This window comes from Ammospiza caudacuta, chromosome 6, assembly GCF_027887145.1.
Source record: "Ammospiza caudacuta isolate bAmmCau1 chromosome 6, bAmmCau1.pri, whole genome shotgun sequence".
Taxonomy (NCBI): Eukaryota; Metazoa; Chordata; class Aves; order Passeriformes; family Passerellidae; genus Ammospiza; species Ammospiza caudacuta.
The window spans coordinates 43,544,632-43,569,347 of NC_080598.1; the positions used below are offsets into that span (position 1 = coordinate 43,544,632).

At 42.6% G+C, this 24,716-nt stretch overlaps 1 protein-coding gene across 1 annotated transcript in view; it reads left to right on the forward strand.

The window, feature by feature from the left end:
* The first annotated feature begins 5,875 nt into the window (after positions 1-5,875).
* GPATCH2L (G-patch domain containing 2 like) overlaps positions 5,876-24,716 on the forward strand; it is a 39,366-nt gene continuing 20,525 nt past the window's right edge. The window contains exons 1-9 of the mRNA XM_058807398.1: positions 5,876-5,900; positions 6,519-6,663; positions 6,769-7,439; positions 13,669-13,733; positions 17,062-17,238; positions 17,612-17,691; positions 19,780-19,847; positions 20,666-20,705; positions 22,847-22,932. Of these exons, the coding sequence (XP_058663381.1) occupies positions 6,781-7,439; positions 13,669-13,733; positions 17,062-17,238; positions 17,612-17,691; positions 19,780-19,847; positions 20,666-20,705; positions 22,847-22,932 (1,175 nt within the window). The 5' untranslated portion in view covers positions 5,876-5,900; positions 6,519-6,663; positions 6,769-6,780. The remainder of the gene's footprint in view (positions 5,901-6,518; positions 6,664-6,768; positions 7,440-13,668; positions 13,734-17,061; positions 17,239-17,611; positions 17,692-19,779; positions 19,848-20,665; positions 20,706-22,846; positions 22,933-24,716) is intronic.

Below are 24,716 nucleotides of genomic sequence, written 5' to 3' on the forward strand. Positions count from 1 at the left end.
AGGTAGGATTTGTATTGCTATTCAGTGCTCAGCACTCAGTACTGGAAGGAGGATTCGTACACACCAGGTCTCACAAACCCCCTGGCTCCCCTCACTTCAGCTCACTCTGTCTCCACCAGGCAGACTTTGTCGATCCACTGCCTCATGTGTGAAGGCAGGCACCAGTCCCAGAAGGTCCAGAGCATCTACTGGGGCAGAAAGGGTGGAGGAGGATTTGGTAGACCCTACTGGCCTTCCAGTGCAGGGGAGCAGTGTTAGACCAGAGAAGATCTGATTCAGTGAGTCTGAAGAAAAGATACATGTTTTAAAACACAAAATCAATTTGTTGTTGTACAGTGTGAAAAACTCTTCCTTTTGCTGGGTACAAGTGAAGTCTTTTGGCCTCATGTAGAGGTGCTGTGGGAAAACAATAAAACCAAAAATGCAGACCACATTTAATGGAACTAGGCTGACTCACTGCAAGATCAAAATACAACTTTTGCAGACAAGCCAGGCCCACTTTCTATATTACTTCATGTTCATAACTAGAAAGTTCTTTCAGACATCTCTGTGGAGTGTATGAGGGACACTGGAAATTAAACACAGGCATGTCAAAGGATGTTAGAACACAGGTCATCCCTAATCATCAGGACTATCAGGAAGCCTTAAAGTCCACATTAAATGGATACCAAAGATGCTGGCAGCCTAAATGTAGGCCTGAGTTTCACTTCACTGAACCTTTAAAGACACTTGGGAACCAGAGCATATTAGGAAAATACCACCTCATGCTTGTAGAACAATAACCAGAAATAAACTGACTCTGTCTGTTCCACAACTTCAGTTGGGCTTTTGGCCCGACATCGGGCAAGAATCCTGATGTTGGGCCAAAAGCAAGAGCTTTGACTGTAGAGAAGAAAGTATTTATGGCTGTGGTCTGTAAAAGAATGCAAACTGGATATTTGCCCTGCAAATGATACCAAAAAGAGAAAACATTTTTTTCCCCTACTGTCTCTCTCCACTTCTGTCCTGACTCCCTCAGCAGCTTGGTTTCTCACTCCCTTGTTTTCTGACTCCCTCAGCACCATTCCCAGTGCTGCCAAACAACTCCCTCAGATCAGCACACAGTGATATTGGTGGTGTTGGGGTAACCTGTGTCACAGGAGCATGTGGTGACTCATTTTTCCACGCCCATAGGAGTCATAAATTTGAACTGTTACTGGCTTCTTTGGCAACACCCATGGAATGATATGGGAATGTGAAGCTAGGATATGACCCACTCTGTAAGGGAAGGACACAGAGCTGTCTCTGAAATTGACTGATTTACTTGAGCTTCTGCATTGAAGTTCCTGGGTTCTCTGCATGTGGTTTGTTCCCTTCCCTCAGTGTTTCTCACTGTTGCCAAATTGATAATCCTCAGTGACATGGTGGAGCCACCTATCCTAGTGACAGTGGAATTCTTCCCCTTTTTCATCATATTTGGTAGTACTAAAATATTCTTAATTGATAGTGGCTTGCCCAGTTACTCAGAAAGAGCTACCATGAGGTCCACTATTAAAGCTATCACTAGATCAGTTTGCATGGCCTTCACTAGCAGAAGTTTGAATGAACCCAGTGGTATGAAACACCAGGAAAAGAAGCTGAGCTCTGTCAGTGTGTTTGGATTGTCCTCCCTAGCTATGTTCTTGGGGCTGGTATTCAGTGATTGTTGCCTTACACACATAGCCAGAGCCTCCATGACAGCCTCCTCCCCCTCCTTGCCATTTTCACCCAGCTTTTGACACTGAGCTGTCCATGCTGAGCCAGCCTGGCATCACCTCACACAAATGTTGGTGGACTGGCACCTCCAGATGGGAGCAATCCAAGGCAGACTGTATCAGCTCTTAGGGAGAAGTTCCTAGAAGGGTCTTGACATGTGCAGAACCTCCCAGATACCATTTCTGTCACTTTCTGGTGCTGTTTTAACTTGGACTTGGGAAAATGTGCTTTGAAGGCATCTGAGGGAGTGTTCTTCCAAGACAAGTAGACAGTGCTGGTTAGTCACACCAAGATGCTGGTGAGTGTTTGATGCACAGAGAAGGTCTCTCCCTCTGGCCAATGTACACCTATTTCTGGTAAGGACTGGATCTCTGAGAGTGGGTACATCCCAGCACACCCACACAGCTGGACCAAACTGACAGCCCAAGATTTTCCAGAGGGCAACTTGCAACTCGACTGCCAAAGTCTTCAGAAACTCCTTCCAGGTGGTGGAGCAGGAAGGAAGTGTGGCAGTACAGCCTTGTCCACCGTGCACTTCTCCCTCCCTCCCTCCCTCCCTCCCTCCCTCCCTCCCTCCCTTTCAGCCCTGTCCTTTCTCAATACCCAGGAAAGATTAACTCCTCTTCGCACACCAGAGAAAGTTATTATCATTAATGAAGAATTAAAAGAGAGTGATTAATAAAGGGCCCTTATCTGGCCATGAGGAGGAGGCTGGACAATGGAAGGAAGATGGAGAAAATGAAAAACAATAAATATGAAGCGTAAAAGGAGGCGAGCACTGCTCCCACTTGTTAGATCGCAGCTGCATCTCCTGAGGGGGGAAGGCTCCAAATTGCTAATTACTGCCTCTGAAAAGACCTCGCTCTGATATGTTTTCTGCTGAAAGGTTCCCATTAATGAAGCAGCGATGATGCCGTTTCCCTTTGACTTGCCTTCAATTCCCTCCCTGAGCTTCCTCCCAAGCCGGGAACAATGAGGCCCTGGGAGCTGGCGGCTCCCACAGGCCTCTCGGAGACTAGGCCGGGGGCAGCCGAGTGAGGGGAGCCGAGCTGGCTGTGAAATATGGAGGGGGGAGATAAGGCAAAGACAGAGGAAAGAGGCTCACTCCCAGGAGCCCAGGGAAAATTTGCAGTTATTATGAAGGAGATGAGACAGATTAAAAGCCCTTGTGTTCTGCGCTGCCCTTTTATTTAGTGGCTTCATCTCTGAGATGAAAGAAGTTGGAAATGACTTTCTCCGCATTTTGCTGCAAGAAGCTTCACGGCACATTTTTTGACTTTATTCCTCCCTTTGTCTCTTGTCCCCTTTCTGTCTCTCTTTTTCCTTTTAACCCCTGGAAGGTTTTGCTGTGAAATGTCATGGGACGAGGCAGAGCATTTGCTGGGGTAGAGCAATGACCCTGCTGCTCTCCCCATCCTACTGGGCTGAACGGCTCCTGCTGCCCAGCAAGGAGGGAGCTGGGCCAAGGTGCTGCCATGACAAGCAGAGAGCATCCAGCCAAGCTTCCTCTCCTGCTTGCCTCAGAAATGTCCCTCACCACTAACACACCCTCTCCTGCCTCCAGGCCCAGCAGCAGTTCAGCACAGGTGACGGCAGCCTCTGAGCAGGAAAAAAACCCACCCTTACAAAGCCCAGTGATGGATCCATGTGGGGTAAGAGTGCTGAACATTTTGTATCCCTGGAGCATTTAATGAGCAAAACTAGTGCTGACAAGTTGGGACAGTTCCCATTCAAGCAACTTACAAAGTGCACAGAGAGTAAACAATTTGCCAGGGATGTGGGATGAAGTTCAATGCAGACAAGGATTCAAAATTAACTTTTGCTGATCTATGTCAGGGTGAATCTTGTAAGATCGCACAAAAATACCATAAACTGCTCAAAACCAGATTATCCCAACTGCCTCATTATATTTCTTGAACTATTCCAAATTATAATCCTCATTAAATTTCTTGAACTTCTATTCCAAATTTTTTTCCACATCAGTGCTCCTTTGTGGTACCCATTTAGTTCTTGGGACCCTTGCAATTGCAAGAGCTTTTTCATCCTGTCTCTTGCTTTTGCCCTATCTCTCTCAAAGAAAACCGACCCCATGTGCCAGTATGTTGTCTTTACTCAGGCCAAATGCTGGCAATATCTGCAGAAATTTGGGTTTGAGTGTTGAATGTGGAAAAAAATAATGGACAAGTGAATTAAAATTTATACCAGTTGAAAAACATTTTGTTGACCTACAGAGAACAGAGAACTAGTTGGGAAATGAGGGGAAAATAAGAGAAATTAGAATGGGCATCTGCTGCCATCTCCCCAGGACATCTGAATACAGGATTTCTTGTACACAATTGTTTGTCTGGTTTGTCATCCTGCCTGGAACAGCAGCCAGTATTGAGTGCTTGAAATGAAGGGGTAAGAAGCTCTGAAGTGATGTTTACAGAATAACCTTCCCATCAGGGGAGTTTCTCTCTAACCCAGACATTTTGTAGCTGTTTTATATCCTGAAGCATGAAAAAGGATTGCAGCGGTGAAACAGGATTAGATTTTAGGAGGGATTTTCTCTCAGATCTGAGAGTAAAAAGAAAACCCCTGTATTGGAAATAGGAAACTGGCCAGGAAAACAAAATGCTGCTAACAAGTAAGGTGAGTTACTGCCCCAGAAAGGGTTAAAAAACCAAAAGGACACAATTTTTTACAGGCAAGTTTGTGCACATAAAGTAACTTTAATCAAGTCAGCTATTGGAAATGGGATAAAACAAAATCTACCTATTGGCTGCTTTTCTTTTTTTTTATATTTATTTTCCAAGGAAATAATAGAGAACTACAAGGAAATGAAAATGTTAACATGACAGCTCAGACTGGCACGAAGGACTGGTTAGATAAACATCAGGAAGAAAGTTCAGCAAAGCTAAATGAAGCTTGTCCTATTGGGGTGTAGGAATCAATGGCAAACTCAAGGATTCAGTTATTTTTGAAGTATCTTGACAAACTAGGGAGGGTGCCAGAGGACTGAGGAAGAACAAACACAGCACCAGTCTTTTGTGGTGGGAGTAGGCAGCAGTGGTCTTGGCAAATATCACCCTTTCAGAATAACTTCTGTTCCTGGCAACGTGATGGAATAAACAGAAAAGGGGGGGAAAGTAAGAATACAAAAGATAAAGAGATCTGTGAGCAATAGGCAGTAGTATATATTTCCAGAGAATAAATCACATCTAAATAAATCTGATTACTTTATTTTGATTTAATTTACAAAATTAGTGAAGAGAATAACTCAAACATAATATAGATATGGACTCTGGCAAAACTTTCAATATGCTGCACTGTAAAACATTACATGAAAAACGAGCCAGTATTGGCTTGAATGTGAGTGCAGCTATGTCAGTTAAGAAAACCCCAAACACCCTTCTGGGGAAAAAAACCCCAAAACCAATCAGAAAAACCAAAACCAAACAAAACCCCACTCTCAACCTCCATCCAAAACCAAACAAAAACAAACGAACAAAACCCCCAAACAAACAAACAAACAAACAAAACCAACAAACTCCAAAAACCACCCAAACAAAAAAATCCAGAAAAAAAATTCCCGAAAATAAACCAAAACAAAACGACGATGAAAAAAAATCCACTCCAAACCGCTGAAGAAGCATCATGAAAGCTGAGAAATAAACGGAATGTTATTCAAAACTGGATGGTGGCAGGTTCACACCTAGCTTTATTCTGATGGCTGCTGGTGATGTGTAAGCTGGCACGATGGGAAAAGAGATGCAAGCCTTAAGGAGAGGGGAGCAGCACTGTGAAGTTTAATTTAGGATGCACACAACTAGCGTGGCAGCAACGAAACGGAGGTGTTTGAGTACCAAGTTTATTTACTGTCCATTACAAATAAAATACGATAACCAAGCAGCTAAAGGTTACGTATAGGCAAGGGCGCCCGCTGGCAGGTGACGGCTCTGCAATGGCTCCACGGGCGGCACCAGCCAGGCGTCAGCGCACAGAGGAGCACGGACGCCGGCAGCGGGCCGCGCTCGGGGGCGGGCCGGGCGGCGGGGCGGCGCTGGCCCGGCCGGGCCGTCCGGGCTCGGCGGCGGCCCCGCCCGCGGGCGGGGCGGGCGGAGGAAGTGGCCCGGGGAGGCCGGAAGCGGCGCTGACGAGGGGCTGGCGGAGCGGGGCACTGGCCGGTGAGCGGGGTCGCGGGCAGGTCCGGCAGGAGGCTGCGCGTCCAGGGCGGTGGGGGCAGTTTTCCCGGCCTTTCCCGGTGAAGCTGGGGAGTATCGGGCAGAAGCAGCGGCGTCTCCGTAGAGAAGGGAGCCAGTGCGGCCGGGTCGCTGAGGAATAAGGGAGGCGGCCTGCGGCAGTGGGTAGTTCACCGGGCTGGAGGTGCGGGTGTTTCTGAGCCCGGTGGGAAGAGAATGCATAGGGAGAGGGGTGTTGTGAGATGAAGGATTTGGCCAGGACTTTAGGATTGGCACGCTGACAGCCCTGAGGTGTAGGGGTGGTATTTTCTGGCAGTAGGAGTTGGGGCTTGGTCTCATACACCCTGTTCTAAGGAGCCCAGCGTCCCGTGCGCCTTGCTTTACAGCTGAAGTGGTGCTGGCTTGCAAACTACGTGTTTTACTCCCAGCTTTGCTGCTTGTGTACTTTTTGGAAGACTCAATCTGTTTGTCAAGCAGGCTGATCCTTCTCTGTTGCTTTACTGATGCCGGTAGCAAAAACTAGTTGCCGGCTTCCATACCCTTTGGGATGTGTAATTAAGCATGCTGCTTCAACACAAAAGATGAACCTTAAGGCCTTTTCAGATACAGAGCACTCAACCCAACTGCTGCAGTAGAGAGACATCTGTGCCACCATGACTAGAAGAGGGATTTAATCCTTGCAGAAAGGATTTAACCCTGCCAAGAAGTGGCAGTTGTCCTGCATTGGGTCCTCCCAGGTAACTTCGAAGTAAGTGTCCAACTCCTTTAATGTTACAAAGGGTATAGCATACTACAGTCCAGAGATGTGTTGGTAACAGTATTTATCTTTGGTGCTAATTATTGTCATTTTTAGTAGGCATTGCCAATGGATGAACTGGTGCATGATTTGGCCTCCGCTTTAGAGCAGACTTCAGAGCAGAACAAACTGGATGAGCTATGGGAAGAGATGGCGCTAAGCCCACGGCAGCAGCGGCGTCAGCTTCGCAAGAGAAGGGGTCGTAAGCGACGGTCAGACTTCACACATCAGGCAGAACATGCCTGCTGCTACAGCGAGGCCTCAGAGTCGAGCTTGGACGAAGCTGTCAAGGATTGCCGTGAGGTGCTGACAGCTAATTTCAGTGACTCTGATGACATGGCAGTGGTCAAACGGCATCCAGCTCTTAGTGCCACCCTGAGGAGCAAGCAGCACTTGTGGCATGAGTCAGACTCCTTTACAGAGAATGCGCCCTGCCGACCTCTCAGGCGCCGACGGAAAGTCAAACGTGTGACATCAGAGGTAGCTGCCAGTCTTCAGCAAAAGCTCAGGGTGTCAGAGTGGAACTATGAGAGGGGCTGCAGGTTCAAGTCTGCCAAGAAACAGCGTCTTTCACGCTGGAAAGAGAATGCCCCTTGGACATCATCCAGTCATGGCCTTTGCGAGTCAGGAGAGAACAGGCCCTTTCTCAGCAACGGGGGAAGGAAGGAGCGGATGGAGTGTGAAGCCGATGATCAGAAACAGGGTTCAGATGAAAACATGTCGGAATGGTGAGATCTCAGTTTCTTCCCTGTGCTAGTCAGATGGCTGCCTTGCTTGCAGCTGCTTGTAAATGCTGTGCCTTGCTTTTTGAAGTTCTTAAAATTAATCAATGCTGCTCTTTTTGTGAGGATGAGAAATATCTCAGCTGCTTCTAAAATGTAGATTTGTTCAGAATCTTTCCTGTCAGTATTGTATGATGACCCAGAATGCTTCCTTGAGAAGTTGGCAAGCTGATAGGTTTCTGGCTCCTGTTACACAAAGAGTCCTCTGAAATGTCAGTGGCCTTGCAACGTGCTTGTGGCCAGTGGTTCTGGGAGTAAACCCCCAAATGGCACTTGTGTTGCATGATTGGTACGAGCTGATCTCAGTTTCTTATTTTCAGCATTTAAGTAGTGGTAGATTACAGATCAGATCTCCCATCATTACTGCTGGCCCTCTGTGCAGGTGCTGTGTGAACCTCAGTCTAACCTTCCTTGCAGTTCTACATTTCTGCTCTTGATCTGATTGTTAAAGCCTAGCTATGGGGAGAATGTGGTGAGAGGATGAAGAAGTTGAGGGCAACTTATGTTACTTACAGGTTAAACACTGTGCATCAGTGGAGTCTGATGTCTTGGTGTCCAGTTTTGGAGAACTTTGATGAATTTGTGGCAGAATCACATACAAGGGATTAAAATAAATCATGTAAATGTCGTGGTCTAAATTTGTGTTGCCCTTGGGAATTTTTTTCTCCAACTGTGACTTTTATGCTCTCTGTCTAAGGTTTAGGATCATAAAACTGCTTCTGTCAGAAGAGATTTTTCAGGTTAGAAAAGAGGCAGCTGCTGAGAATTAAATGGAGGAAATTTCTTAATGAATGGCATACAAAAAGCACATGTGATCACTGATTTTCTAATTATCATTGTGTAAGAACAACAGACATTGAGGAGACATTTAAAACAAACAAAAAGCATTCTTTTTCATGAAACATGAGGTCTGGAACGCTCTACTGCAGGACATTTTAGAGGTCAAAATTTAAATACGTTCAAAAGGGAGATGTGGAGCATTAGGCATATCAGGGGCTGTTAAACATTACAGCCCAGATGAAAGATGCCACTCAGGAAGTCCTTAAGCTGCTGACTTCTAAAAGCTACAGGAACGTACAGAGAAGTCTGTGTTTGTCATGTTGTCATGTTCTTTTCTCAAGCACTGTAGTAGTCGCTATCAGAGAAGAGTGGATTTGGAAAGTCTAACTCTTTGATACAGTATGATTGTTCATATGTTGAGGTTCAATTAAGTGTTGTGACAGTCTAGCTCCTGCAGTTTGTCAGAGTGGATAGATGGCACTTCATTATTATGGCTTTGTGGATAATAGCTGGAATTGCAGACTTCTCAGTGCTGTTTTCTGGGACCCTGTGAAAATCTTAGGTTATAGTAAGTCCTCACTGTGGTCTGGGAACCACTATTGAATTTTTACTGTGATTTGTAGCATATCACTCTTGCAGAGTGGTCACTTTTTTCTTTTAAGAGTGGCTGTTGTTCCTAAAAAGTGGGTGTGAGATGGGGTTTTACAAGAAACTTGTGGATGTAAACCTTTTGTTGCTAGTTGTTAGAGTAGTTTTATCTTCTTAGAGCTGTTTGCTAGTAGTCCAGGAAAAGAAGTGTGCTAAGTAGCTCCTGAATAGTGCATGTCAGTGGTGATGGACTGAGAGATACCCTTACTAGATGTGGCAGTGATGGACAGTGTTCCTTGAGTTGATTTTTTAAACACCAGTCAGAGTCTGTTCCATCATGTCAGACTTGAACTTAAACCAGCAGGCTTTCATCCAGCCTTTATTTGTGCCAGCCTTGGAAAGAGTAAATAAAGAGCTATGTCAGCTATGTCCAGACTGTTACTTGAGGACCATGCTGGGAGATGGCTTTGTTCTGTCTCAGTTGTCCCTTGCTCTCAGACTAATTATTGTGCAAGTATATGCATCAAATGACACTTACCATCTGCTGCCAAATCCTTGGGATTCTCTCTGGAAAGCTAGTGCTTGGAATATTTAACCTCTCCAACACCACATGTGTGATCTGTGCTGTGACTCACTAGGGAGGGCCACAGTTGGAGGGAGTAATATATACAGCCCTCTTCACTGCAGAGTATCCCTCACAGCAGTGAAGGATCATGCTTTGGTCTCTGCTGCTCTAAATGTAGCCCTTTGCTGTGAAACTGGCTGTGTCTGCCTCACTCCCACTGTGCTCTAGCTGTTTTTTCTGGTACAGTAAGGGAAGTACTTTTCACAGATGTATGACAAGGGCATATCCTGAGGAAAGGAGAAGAAAATTGGATGCCTGGGAGAGCAAATGGTGTGGTTGTCATCACAAGCTGATGGGATGAAAGGTGACTGATGCTGCTTGTGGGACTTGTAAGCAATCTGTGGTGATCTGGTGATTTACAAAACTTTCATACTGAACTGGTTCCACTACTGTTCACTCCTCTAACAATATGTAATGTGACAAAACGAAGTGGGTTTTCAGGCAAACTAAGTTCTGTATTCAGAATGGGTGTTTTTTTAATCTCATTTTTCCTCCCCTACACTGACAATTTTTTGGTTTAGGAATGAATCTGTAAATGCTGAAATATCCTGTATTTTCTCTGCTTTCTACAAGGCTTTCTATCCTAAGTCAGGTCAAATACCTGTTTATTCAGTTGATGAACTCCCATTTGCTGAAAAAGTCTTGGATATGGGTTCTTAACAAGGAAAAGGGTTTTTTTCTAGTCTGCTTGTAGGACTATGCCCAGTCCTTTCCTGGAGGAAGATGAGCTGCAGTATTGTGATCCAAGTGTACATATAATGAAATCTTTTGCCAAACACAGCAAGAGATGAACATAAATTCAGAGAAGGATGGATGTGCAGGAACACAGTAAGGAAATTATGGTGGTTCTGAATTGGGTAATGACGTTACCCAATGCCTAATCTATAAATAACTGTGGAAACAACAAAGGAAACAAGTTTTAGTTTAAGCAGTCATTTGTGTAAAGGTGACAATTAGCTGCTAAGACTGTTAGAAGTAATATGCCTTTCTGTCCCTAAATGTTTTGAGATTCCCTGCAGCCATAATAAAACAAAGGCAAATTATATATTGAGTGCTGAAGTTTTTTCTCTTTTTGATCTAAACTGAGTGCTTCCAGAATGTTCTGGGTTTGGTTTGAGGGCAGAACAAACCATAGTACAAGAGCTGTCTAAAAATCACTTTGAGTAGTGTGTTTACTTGGGAAAAAGTATGCAGTTGGTCTCATCTGTTTTCAAGAACCAAAACTCTGTGACTTTTTCAAGTGACTTTTTCAACTTGGGATTCTACTGACCCACCAATGCTGTGAGATTTCACTGGCTTAATGCTGATGTATTGGTTGTGGTTTAACCTGGATAGGCAGCTCAGCTCCATAAAGCCACCTGCTCACTCCCCTACAGGGATGAGGGAGAAAAATGGAAGACTAAAAGTGAAAAAACTCTTCAGCTTTAGGTAAAGTTGATTTATTACTTAAAGCAAAAGCTACAGTGTGCAAGCAAAGCAAAAGAAGGAATTCACTATTTCCTATCAGCAGGCAGGTGTTCAGCCATCTCCAAGAATGCAGAACTCCATCATTTGTAACATTATTTGGGAAGACAAACACCACAACTCCAAATGTCCCTGGCTTCATTCTTCTTTTTCCCAGCTTTTATTGCTAAGCATGACATTAGATGATGTAGGATATCAGTGTGGTCAGCCAGGGTCAGTTGTCCAGCCTGTGTACCTCCCAGCTTCTTGTGCACTCCCAGTCTGCTCACTGGCAGGGCAGTGTGAGAAAGCCTTGGCACTGTGTAAGCACTGCTCAGCAATAACTAAAACATCCCTGTGTTATCAACACTGATCACAAATCCAAAACATAGAACCAAAGTGCTGCTATGAGAAAAATTTAACTCTGTGCCAGCCAAAACCAGTACAATGTTCTGGCCTGAGAATGTGACCATTGCTCATCCTGAATGTGCAGTTATATTGCTTTACCCTTTGGAAGGGAGCTGCTTTGATGACAGTCTGCAGTTGCATTCATGAGTCTGGCTAAGCTGATGAATTGGAGGCCAGTCTCTCCATAAAAAAAAAAAAAAAAAAAAAAAAAATTCCTATCTTGGAAGGCAAGTGACAAAGACAGAGTGTTCCGCTTCCCCTCCTTTTCCAGCCCAGCCTGACCTTCTGCAGCCCCTCGGTGCCTCTTGTTTTCTTATTTTTATAGAAAATCAATATCCCTCCTGACACAAACAATAGCTCAGGCAAAAGAATAAATGGGGGAAACCTGAGATCTCTGTCCATCACCTCTCAGTTTAACTCCCCCAAACTATTTAATTATAAGCATGCTTTGCTTCAGGTGTTTGCGACAGTGAAATTGCTAAATGAGGACCATTTTAACCAAAGATTGGGTGATCAATAACCCTCTATAGCAGTAGCTTGTCGGATCAATAGCATTCATTATTTCATGGTTAAGGTAAGTAGCCTCCTTTGCAAGTGGAGGTCATTAATCAGTACTTACTGGACCTACAGAAAGGCCTGCATAGGAGTCTGGTTCATGTTCAGCCCTGCAGTGTAAAAGGGGTAGTGAAGAGGGTGAAATCCCTAAAAGTTTGTTCGTGTAAAGCACTGGCAGTGATGCTTATCTGTTAGGAACTAAAGAGCTCTCAGTGCAACACGATGCTTATAAAGTAGAGTTAATATGACCTGGATGCTTGTCAGTGCTTTTTCCTTTCTCAGGCACCTTTCCTCTGAGGATGCTAGAAACCTTATGAAGCAGTCACTCGGTCCTCACATCTGCAGCTTGTGAAGATTGTTTATCCAAGCTATCAAAAGGGAAAGCAGGCACTCTAAGGGATTGGCCCAGGGTCATACAGTCAGGTGGTAGGAGAGCTTGGGATGAAACAATTAATTCGTGGTTCTCAGTCCTTGGCCTTAATTGCTGTGGTGTATATGTGGGAGGATGAATGCATGGCTTGGCTTTGTAATGGATTAATTTGGAATTTGATATTAACTTCCATGCTGTAAGGTGAGCATGCTGTATAGATTGTTCATCTTTTAAGTATAAATGGCCTTTATAAATTGATGAAGATACAGAATTTTAGATGTCCAGCATGATGAGTTGACTTGACTATACTTTAGAGTGTGTTTCCTAAGACCAACAATATGCTCTCAAAATAGAGTTTTATTCTGTGCCTGCAGTTCTTTGGAGTGACGTATTTTGTGGTCCCTCATTATTCAGCCTTGTAAATCAGGGGTTTCTGGTATGATCTCTAGTATGATCCAGTTTCCCTGGAAGAGTGGCATCCAAAGATACTTTCAAAGAGCATTCCCTGATTGGAGACTGATTCTAGTGCTGACTTACACCTGGTGTTCACATCTAAGGTTTTAGTGCTCAGGGAGGAGGCAGTAAGTAGTTTCTGCTTGTCCTGGTATCTCTCAGCTAAATCAGAGGAAGTACTGCCTGAAGTGTCCGAGGAATGAGTTCCAGTCAGCATTAAAGCTTTCAGATGCTTGGCTCTGACATGAGCAGGTACTTCTGCTACAAATATTTGTCTAGCTTTGCAGTCAATTAATAGCTTTCTACATTTTAATTTCTAGCTCTATTCTTTTGTTCAAGAATTAAATCTTCTCTAACTGCTTCAGGAAATGCAAAGCAATGCAAAATGCTATGACAAGGTTGTGTTGATCAAGGTTGATCCAAGCAGGATCAAGTCATGCTGTGCTAAGGTATTTAGCTGGAGATTTGTAAATGTTGCAGCTGCTCTTACTCCACATAAAATACAAGTTGGTGGGGGAGGAGGCTGTGTGATAGTGTAACATTTTTGAGGAAAAGGAATCTGAAATAGAAAACTTAGGAGGGTTTTCAGTTAAGTGACCCAAGGACAGTGTTTTTAACTGCACTTAATTTCTTGGTGAGTATTCCACATGATGCCATAGTTAGGTTCTTAATTCTAGTACCTGAGGCAAATGCCATTTTATTAATTACTTCTTGATAACTTAGAACTAAACTAGATACAGGATTCTACTCTTTTTCAAGTGATGCAGCATTGATATGTTTTAACAGAAAGAAAGCAGTTATGTTCTAGAGCCAGTCATGTGTCTGAAATTCAATTTTTGTGAGACATGTAAAACATTTTGGTCTTGGAGAAGCTAGTAAGATGTAGTAGAGTGGTTTTTGTATTGTGCCTGTTGCAACTGTAACCATGTTTTTTTTCTCTGTTTTTGTTCCAGTGAAACCAGCAGTGTTTGCAGCAGCAGTGATACTGGCCTCTTTACCAATGATGAAGGCCGCCAAGGTAACAGGTGTCCTGTGATTTTCCTCATGTGCTGCTAGGGAGTTCCTTACTTTCTTTACAAGTGCAAAGAAAGATCTATGGTTGAAGGGAGACAGAGCCAGTGGCAGGGAGCAGCTAGAAGTTAACCAATGAGATGAGGGCTACAAATGTTTGATTTTCTTAACACTACACTTTCTCTGATGAAATACTTTGTGTATCAGATCCATAATATTTGCAATATAAGAAGCTATTGTTGTGGAAAGGCACAGACATGCAAGAGGAATTTGAGAGCTCTTCATAATGAAAAAGCACAGCTTATGATTTGTTTCTGTAGGTGTTTTAATGGTTGTCTACATACCATTAGTGCCTGAAATCTTAGTTGTTTTTTCTATGGGCAGGAAGAGAAGATGGGAAAAAAATTACTTAATGCTGACAAGTTACCTAATAGACTATGCTGAGAAGATGATGGTGATATGTGATAGTTCTCATTTCTTTAAATATGTGTTCTTTCCTTGCTCTTGTGGGCATTAGTTGAATGTTGTATTTTCAATGTCTGTTGTAGAAATAGTATCTTAGGAATTTTGAGTGTGAAGTGCAATCTGGTTTTATTTATCAATCACAGCACAGTGTTCAGTTGATGGGGGATAGGGCAGCAGTGTGAAATAGGTTGTAGTAGAAGCACTGGCATTGAGGACTATTACTTTTGGAGCACGTGGAATGTGACCCTAGAGACCTGCAATTCTGTGCACTCTGATTCTGTCACATTTCACAAGCTAAGATTTGGATGAGGTCTCCTCTGGGAATATATGAGTGCTAAAGGAAGTAGCACCAGTCGCTCAATAGGATATACTGCTTCCACTAGCTTGTTAATGGCCCGGGTACCTGTGTGAAGCAACACAATGATAGCAAACATGCTTATGTGGTTTCTGATGGTATTTTAGGCTGTAGGACCAGTCTGTGTTCTTAGGGGAGTATAATACTTTGCTTAAGAGTAGGGATTTCAAATACCAGCTTTAACTGTTGCTGAAAAATAACTGTTTCTAGACTCTGGTTCTTCAAAGGCAAGAGAAAAGTAGAATCTTTTGCCCTCTCTTTTTGTTGATAATTGTTCAGGGGGAGCTGAAATTAGTGAGCACTTGTATATTAGATGACAAAGCAGAGTGGTGACTGAAGTGTTTTACTTCATCACCTGAGACAAGATTGATGGAGACTGGATAGTGTATATATATACTTGTCTATATGCTTGCCCTATATACTTGCCCTGATTTTGTACCCTGTTGTAGACATTAACTTTTGGCTGCTGCTGGAAGTAGGGTGCTCAATATACAGGAACATGTAGAAATATGACCTAGATGAATTAATAAAGTCCAATTACAGCCTTCCCTGTCTAGGTAAGAGAAGAGGTTTGGCATCTTTGCCATCAGGTCTCTCTCTGTTCAAAGAGTTGATACTGTGATAGCTTTCTGGCCAAGATGTTTTAGATTACAGTTACATTAAAAAAGTTAAAAATATTGTTGCACTTTCAGACTAAATAAAAAATATCTCCTTTTCCTTTTTTTTCTTAACAATTCTTAGTCATAAAGTAAATAAAAAACCAACAGCTTTCCATGTCAGTAAGATGGAGAGAGCACAAAATTTTTTTTGTCACAGATCATCACCTTATAAATAGTTTTCCAGCACAATTACAGGCTGAATAATGGGAAACCTAATCTGGCAGCATTCTTAAATAAATGCAGGGTTTTTCCCTCCTTATTTTGAAGTTGCATCATGTAAAATTTGTGCTGTTGCTAATTAAATAAATCATCTTTTCAACTGCACATACCAGCGCACTTCTATGAGCAGAGAATGATTCTAGTTCATCATTTGATTGTAAGGTGGGTTTTTTATTTTTATATTTGTTACATGCATTGGGATCTCTCACAGTAAAAATGACTGAATATTAGCATATGATGCTGATGGTTAAAGTTTGTCTTGTGGAAACAGTGGTTTGAGGTAGACAGGGCACTATGCCCAAATTTCTAGGAGTAGTTTTGCACAAATTAAGATCTCTTAGGAGAACTATTCAACATTACTTAGTTTTAATTTGCTGTGAAGTGGAGATGGGATTTTTATACTTTAAGATAAAACTGGTAGGTCAACTTGGTGCATGGCAGAAAAAACAATGTCAGATCTTTGGGATAAAGTGTTCTGGCTGTCCTCCCTGTTGCTGATCAGGGTTGGTTTTGTGTGTTGCTTCTTCTGTTATGTGCAAGATTGCAGCATTCTTATTAGGATGAGTTTTTTTTACTTTCTTGTATTCTTTTTTTTTTTTTCTTTCTTTTTTACTTTTTTTTTCCCAGCCAGATGTGTGAGTAGGCGTAATGGACTTCGGTCAGGAATAATGTAAGTCAGTGAGGAGAGGAGAGTTAGTGGGGGTGCTTGAGTTGAGGCTTAGTGGTAGGCAAATGAGAATTTTCCCTAAGGTAGGTGTGTTAGCTTTTTAAGGCAAGATGAAGGACATAGGAATTACATGGGACTATTTGTGAGTTGGGCCACTGAAATGCTACATGTGTCAGGTTCTTTGCTCTCCTTCTGCTTTTTTTTCATACGCTGCTCATGTGCTACTGGTCTCAGGGAATTTCTGGCCACATTTGCTATGAACAGTGTCTGATGCAGTTCAGTTTTAGATTGCAACGGCATTAACTACAGCAGCCCGGCTCCATGGAGACTTCGGTCATGACTTCTGTTGCTGCTGCCTTAGTTTTCCAAAGGGTTTGTAGTTCTTAGAGATTCTAAGAAGTTGATTGAGAGCAACTCACAGCATGGTTAGTACTTACACTCAGAGTGACCATTTCTGATAATTACGTGTTTTTGTCTTAGCTGCTGTCTTAGGAGACTAGGGGTCTTTCTCATCAGTATGTTTCTTTTGCTTACTCTGTGAGCCTGGTCTTCTCTTGTGAAATTTCTCCTGTGACAGCCTATAGCATGTGCCAAATGATTGGCCTCTACCAGTGTTGCAGTAATTACTTCAGAGAAAGAGTTCTGCATAAGACATCACACAACATTGAACTAAGGTTGATGAGATGCAGTTGGTACAGAGTGCTAAACCTGCCCTAGGCAGGTCTATAAAGAGGCTTTGTTCTATAGGGAAGTTTTGGAGACTGATGAGTTGGATAGTTTGAAGTGTTTAGTGAGGCCCCGTAGTTACTGAGGATCATTGAAGCAGAATACAAATATAAGGCTCTCCAAGAATGAATTCTTAATGAGACTTCAACTGTTTCACATTCAGATATGCCTACTCGTAGTATTTTGAGGAACTGTCCCAGGGCACTTGATGTTATTTGTGGCTAATTCCATCCTGTTTCTTTAGGAGATGATGAGCAAAGTGATTGGTTTTATGAAGGAGAGTGTGTTCCAGGATTCACTGTCTCGAACCTTCTTCCCAAGTGGGGAGCGGATCACCGATCTGAAGTGGAGAGGATTGACTCAGGCCTGGACAAGCTCTCTGTTTCCACCTTCCTTTTGCCCTCACAGCCAGCTCAGAGAGGTGAGGTCCAAAGGAATTGTATTTGAGAACTTGTGATGTGATGGCAAGAGTAGATTCTTTTCGTAGGTGTTGCATTTAAGCTGGTATTGGTGATCTGATTTTTTTTTTTTTTTTTAAATCCAGTTAAGAAAAAGCTGCACAATTGGCGAGTTTACTGAAATAGTTGTACCAGCTGCCCATTGGCAGTCTTCCTTTTCTTAAATGTAAGGACTTTATTTGATTTGTGAATAAATTGGCATATCTACATCTTCAAAACTGAAAAACAAGAGACAGAGGATCTGATTTGATTACTGAACTAAGGAGTTTTCCTGGTGGCTTTGTCAGGAAGAATCTTCTATGTTCATTGCTCAATTTTTCTGCATTTGGTTTTCAGGATTTCATGCTCGCCTGAATCGCCTTCCAGGAGCTGCTGCCCGTTGCCTCCGTAAAGGTCGGAGGAGGCTGGTTGGCAAGGTATGACCTTTTGAAAGGTGATCATTTTGTATTTCAAATTCTGGTCAGCCCTGAAGTACTATTCTAAGATACTATGTAAATTGTTTTCTGCAGAATGTGGTCCTGTAAATTTTTTGTTTCATGTGTTGTTTGATTTGTTTAACTGCTTTGACTGTCAGAATATGATTGAGTGACTAAGTGGATTTTAAGGCACATTTGGAGTGGCAAAGGCAGCTGATCAACACTGAAAGCGGTATGAGAGGAGGCCTGAAGAAAAATGTCAGGGAGCATAAATATCAAGAAGATTTAGACAGAATGTAGGGGAAAATGATGATGGTATGAGACTTGTGCATGCTCATCTGAGACTACAAGGGCAGAGAGGTGCCTCAAACGTGAAGGAAGGCCAAATTTTATATAGGGAAGAAGACTGATATGAATGGCAGCAAAGGAAGGTGGTTTCAGCAGTTGCATTTTAGTGGGAAGAGAGGAGAGTAAAAAGGTATATGCAGTAAATGCAGACAAAGCTGCCCAAAGCTGTTGAGTAGTTTTAATATACTAGGGCATACACCAAACAACATATCAGTCCTTCTTCTAATAGAACAAACAATACTTTGCAGATGTCTGCCTACTTTGCGGATGTCTGTCTAAAAGAGAGGGGTACACCTGGTTGGGTCTGCATCATGGAATATTGAGCACTGCTGTTTGTTATAAAAGATGGTTCTGAAAAGGAAGGTGTTGGCTGTGTTTGGCTTTTCTTTTTATTGTGGTGTGCTCTGTGCTTTTGAGAACATTGGCATAAGTTCTGAGCTGGCTGCTGTAGTCTGCTAACAAGGTGTGTTAGGGGGGCCTGGAGTCTAGATGGGTGCGACAGCTGCCTTCTGTTCAGTCATACTTGAAAGATCCTTGTCTGCCCCTTCTTTCTTCCACTCACCTTGCTTAATTGTAACCGGCATTCAAAATCTGAATCCTCAGCTGGCAAGAAACTGACTTTACGCAGGGTTCCCGAGGCCACCTGCAAGTGACTGGGCCTGGCGGCACACCTCTAATGATCCAAATGAGAAGGATAATATTTACTTGTTTAATTCATCTTCATCACCTTAAAGGGATCTTTGTCATTTGCAATGGAGGTCACTGCTCCCCCTTCCCCATCTCTCTCGAAATTGTAATCATAAATAATGAGTTTCATTCAGAGCTCCCCGGCAGCGAGCTGCTAATTACCAAAAGTACAGCTTGTAATTTACACAGTAATAAACTGTAAATTTAAACATTATAGCACTTTAAGTTAATAATTTTCCTGCTGTAGCAAATAGCCCATCTTTCACCCCTGCTGCTACAGCTGCCCCCAAACTTTGAGTGTGTTTTGCCTATATACCTGGCACAAACAAACCTTACCTGGGGACGACTTTTGCCCTCATCTTCAGCCCCTTGCTGAAAAGCATACTTCTTTCTTGGAGGCAGTTGCTATGCAGATGTGAACAGCTGGTGCTTCAGGCTGTGCATGTACGTGTATGCCAGCGTCGAGCATATACACAGCGCTGCATCTTGCAGGAAGCAACAAGCTCCCACAGCAAGTCCTTTCTCCTAGGACCTGCCTTTCTTCCGTTGCTGGAGGTCCTGCTGCTGAACTGCTGTTTTCAGAAATGGTAAAAGCATTCTGCTTTTACTCCTTAATTTATTAATTGCTGGTTGGTGAATGTCCACTGTTAATAGAATGTTGTAGTGTCCTATCTCAGCCTGTTTCTAGCCCAACTGACCCCAGTAACATGGAAAGAAGCATTTCCCAGCCGTCTCCCCCACTCTCATGCATCCTTTTGCTGCATACTTTGCTCTAGTTCAGTTTGTGGTGTGCCTCTCTGCAAGCAAATATCTTCACTAAAAATGAAAAAACAAGTCTCATAAATAAAATTGAATTATTTTCTGCTATTCTAATTAGTTAAATCATCTCAGGTGAAGTTCTAAAAGGAAGGAGTAAACATGTTTAGCTGAGAGTGGGCTGGTAAGGAAAGGATGTGACCCAGGGGAGTAATATCTGTTTTTGCTGGCAGCAGCAAGCTATTTTCTGCTCACTGTGTGAGGGTTTGCAACCTTTTGCCTGTCTTTGTGTTTCAGGAGACCTCCATGAGCACTCTGGGCACCGAGAGGCTAAGTCACATTGTTAGTGATCCACGCCAGAAAGAGTAAGGCTCTTAACTGTTGTTGTATAGAACTTTGGGAAGGGAAGAAGAGCTACAGGATCCTCTTCCCTTTCAGGGGGTGAAGAACATGAAGAGCTGGGTGGACAATTAAGCATAACCTGTGGAATGGGAGACAGTATTCTACTGATAGTTGCTCTGTTTTCTTACTTGTAATTGCTGACTTCCCCTTTGTTATATGTATATGTTTATATAAGGCTGCCCCAGTGTGTGGATGCTACTCAAATGCTCGTTTTTACAGTCAGCTTTTTTTTTTATCCTCCCTTATAGTGTGCCATTGCAGTAATTGCGGATCTTTTGGACATTAAGAGAAGACTGAGCCCCATGTGTTCATTTTTTTAAATGCTTCTTTGTGGAGCTGTACTATGGGTGCATACCCAGACTGCAGAAATGATGCTGACAAGGCAGCTGTGAAATTACTTCTTCTTTCTTTGGTGTTATGTCTCCTTCCACAATTAGTGCATTTAAATTGTAGTCAGCGGTGGAAATAGTCTTGGTGTTTATCCTTTAGCATCTCCCTAATGCTGTTCTGGGGAATGGGTAGGTAAGGATGGCACGTCTTGACTGTAGTGCAGTGGGTCCAGCCTTCACCAGCTGTTAATACCTTATTTTCTTCCTTGGATATGAAATTCATTGTTTTTAATATGACTCCTGATGATGTTTAATCTTTTTCCTTCTCTCTCCATCTTTGTTCTTCCTTTCCCCTTCTTTTCTTATCCCAAACCCTCCCAAATCCCTTTTCCCCTCCATGTTCATTCCTTGGCATTGTGCCCACCTGTCCTTGAAACTCTGCCTCCTTCCAGTTTTTGGTTACCATCCATGGGGAAGAGAGACCGCAACCAGGTAAGGACACTCTGCTTTTCCTTTATTTTCTTGGTTCCCTTCTCTCTAGGAAGGACACAGTGCTGGCTTCTGATTTCTCACACACTGTGGCCTGTGTACTTGAGGTAAGGCAGTCCTGTCCCTTCTCATTTTGTTAACTTTTTGGACTTTGAACACAACCCATTTCCTGGGCGTTGTATTGACTATTTAAACTGAATAGCCCAGTTTATACTTTTAATTATCTCCCTGTTTCAGGTTAGTGTTTGCCATCCTTTCTGGCAGTGAGTGGGAGGGAAGATGCCTCTTGACAGGAGGAGCTTAGGCCTCTCAAAATTCCATAAGAATTGGAACCTTATTCTCTTTTTAAATGCTTTGTTTTGTCTTGTTTGGCTCAGGCTTCTACCTGAGAGTCTCGTCCACAGAGAAGGGAAAAAATGGTGAGCTTAAATTTTGTAGTTAAATAGCTGTAAAATGTAGTTAAATAGCAGGAAAATGTAAGAGGTGATAAGCAAGAAAAATAGGCATTCTTGTAACTGAAACTCTTGTGTGTGCACTTTGATATTCTCCAGTAAGTCTTTCTCAGCTTCAGTGGTAGGAGATTTTTTTTTACTTTTAAGATATAAAAGCTCAGGTTCTTGATAACAAAGAGCAAAAAAAACATTCTTCCATTTGAGCAGTCATATTGTAGCAGTGCTCTTGGCCATGCACACTCCTTTCTATTCCTATATGAGTTGTTTTATGGTTGGTGAGCGGTAGGACTGATTTTTTTCCCTTTCAGGTGACTAAAAATGCATATATGGCAAGAAATAATTTTCAAACCTTTGTGCAATTGCATGTTTTCCATTAGTGAGAACGTTTTACAGATTGCTTTCATATTGTTGTAATTATACTCTTATCTAAAGATAAGAGTAACTACATAAGTTTTAAAATGACCAAAAGTAACTTTTGTTTTTCTTAAATGAACTTGAATGAGCCATTCCAGTAACAGAGGGTTCCTGGTGATTCTCCCTGCTGTGCAGTTGCAGTGTTGCTGACAGTAAACAAGCAGTCCCACTTCAGGAGGAGCTCCCTGTTAGCAGCAGCTTTGTGGTTCATCTTCTTTCTCAGGAAGGTGGGGGGTAAAGGCCTAGTACTGAGTTCTGAAGTTGCAGACAGCTTGTATGAGGAGTCCAGCTATAGGTGTGGATTGTTCCTTTTTCCTTAATTAAAAATGCATCAGTAATGCTAGTAATACAAGAAAACTGTTCTGGAGATTGGTGTAGCACTTTTCAAAGCAGATGGAAATTAATTTTGTGCTTGAGGTGTGAATTATAAATAAAGAGGAAATAGTAAATGGAAATATAAAGCAGGTACCTCAGAGAGACTACCAGTCTAAAGCTTCTGTTTACATGTTGAGTAAAGTTTGTTCCATGCATTGATTGACCAGATTATTCCATTTCTGTCCTGACCATTAAAAATCCTGACCACTGCATTTTGTACAAGCTGTCCTGCACAGGTTTGATGCCCTCAAGGTTTGTCTAGTGTATGTCTAATGGAGTAGCTTAGAGTAGCCTGACCATGCATTGTTTCAAAAATTTGTTTTAAGCAGTTTACAAAAACAGCTTGTGAGGTTGGAGGAGAGTGAACGAGCAACTCACTTGCCATGGAATGAATTGGGTGCTCATTGTGAGCTTAACCTGGTGGACCTGAGTCTTCTAGAGGTCTGTTTCAGTGATACACACAACCCCTGGGGATACAGGAACTGCTCTGTGCTTGCACAATTCATAACAGTGACTTTTTTCTCTGCAATGTGAAGGCAGACAAGAGGCTGTCTGAAAGAGAAGCAGATTTTTTTTCTCACGGTGTGCAGCAATAGAGCACTTATGCTCTTAATCAACCAGCATTTTTAATAATGCAAGCTGGAAGAGGAGTGTGCTGAGGCTGTCTGTTGTGAGAAGGTGGTTATGAGATTTGCTGTTTCACTCTTTGTGCTAGCCTTTTGTCTGAACTGTGAGTCTGTTCTCATCTAGTCTTACCTGTTGAGGTGCCAGAAAGGTCTCCTTCTACTATGTGGACAGCTGAAAGTCTCCTTATACTTTGTGAACAGAACAGATCTGAGGAGCTTTATCTGGACACTTATTTCTTTTAATGCTTTGCTTAAATAAAATCTCTTGACTTTCCAGTTCAATCCATTATCTCCTCTCTACTCTCTGGATGTGCTTGCTGATGCTTCCCACCGAAGATGCTCACCAGCACACTGCACTGCCAGGTAACTCCCTTACTCTGCTTTCTTGGGGTTGTCTCACTTCCCTCTCCTGGACGTCTTCGGTAGTACTGTGTGATCTGAACAGGAATGGACCTTTAACTTAATACACTTTTCCCTGGGAAGTCCAGGTCCAAACTTAGCACAAAATGTAGCAATGCACTTTACTTGAGAATTTCAATGAACCAAGTGCTTACAGTATATGAAACAGTGTATGACAGACAGGCAGAACATACTGTTCCTTTAGAAATAACTGCAATGTCTTTTGAAATGTGCAATGAGTTGCTGTAAGTCTGTTATATAGGTACAAATGGACATAGTATCATTGCCCACTATTAAAATTGGAACAAGATGAGAGGGAAAATGCTGACAAACTGGTGTAGGTGACATGCTGAAGCATTTTGCTATCTTAGGTGTCTAAAATAGACCCTCTGAGCAGATTAAGAACTCACCTGAGGTGACCTCTAAAGCTTGATACCTCTCTGTAGGAATAGCTGAAATTTAGATCTGGTTTGGCCAGATTATTTGAGTCTGCATGGTTTGGGTTAATATACTGTTCAGGCACCTTCTGCTGACTAATCTTAAATTAAATTCAAGTGTTGGCCTTAGAGGTGACTCCTGGTTTTGTGCTGCAGGTGACTGTCTAAAGGTAAGGTGCCCTTGAGCTCTTTTTCCTGTGCAAGTAGAGAAGGCCTTGCTTTGGACACAATTCTGCTTATGTACTTGTACCAGGGGCCCAATCTGAAAGAAATGTCTGGACTTTCAGCTTCATGGCTTTCTTTCCCTTGTTAATTAGCAAATAGAGCATGAAAAATGTACTAAGGTTGTATGTGTCTGAACAGAAGCTTGGCACCCACCCAGCAAAGCCTCTCTTCCACTGGCTTCTGCAGGGAATTCTGCGATGTCGCACCATGACCTCATGCTGCTGTAGCCAGCATGTTAAAGCTGGAAAAGGGGAGGGAGGAAGAAATCAGCTCTTAAATGTTCAACTGGATGAGAATGAAAGGAATTCAGAAGATTGTGCATCAGCAAATTGATTCCTTTCTGTGCTTTTGCCCCACTCTGGGGATGTTTTCTGCCTGGGAAGCAAGAAGATTGAATGGTCTCTTAATTTTCAGCTAGGATAGCCTTTCTTTTGTCTCCAGTGTTTTAATTGGTGCTTTATAGAAGTTTGTCTTTCAGAAAGGTGAGCTGGACAAATCCTGCTTGCAAATTCAAACTGGGCAAAATTTCTACCTCTGTGATGGTCAGTGAAGGCCCTTTCCAAAGCCAAGCTCTTTTTAAGGGATTTCTAAACCTTGAGGGATTGTGTTTGCTAGGTTTTTCTGAGTGTATAGCCTAGGTAACCCGTTAATATATATGCTTGGTTCCCTCCTTTAATGAACAGATGGCTGGTGTCCTGACAAACATAATCACTGATGAATTGTTACTGAGTTGACAGAGAAATTGTGCCATCCCAGATGCAATCATGTTTTTAAATGCCTGGAATTTGAGAAAGTAGTTCCTATTTTAGTGTGAGATGTACTCAAGAACCTTTATAGGAGAAAGAAATGTGAAAAGAATGAATGTGTTTTGTGGCCCCACGTATGTGGCAAGGATTGAACGCTTTGGTACAAGGAACTTCCTTTATGTAAAGATGCTGCTAAGGGCACAGAAGGAGATTGTTCCTTCAGAGAAACATCTTAATAGTAGTTCTTCTTTAGCTTTACATGCCAAACATACATGTTAGTAGTCCAATTTCTTACAGGAGGTTCAGCTGATCTCTCTAAGCTCTAGTAAGCTATTGCCCC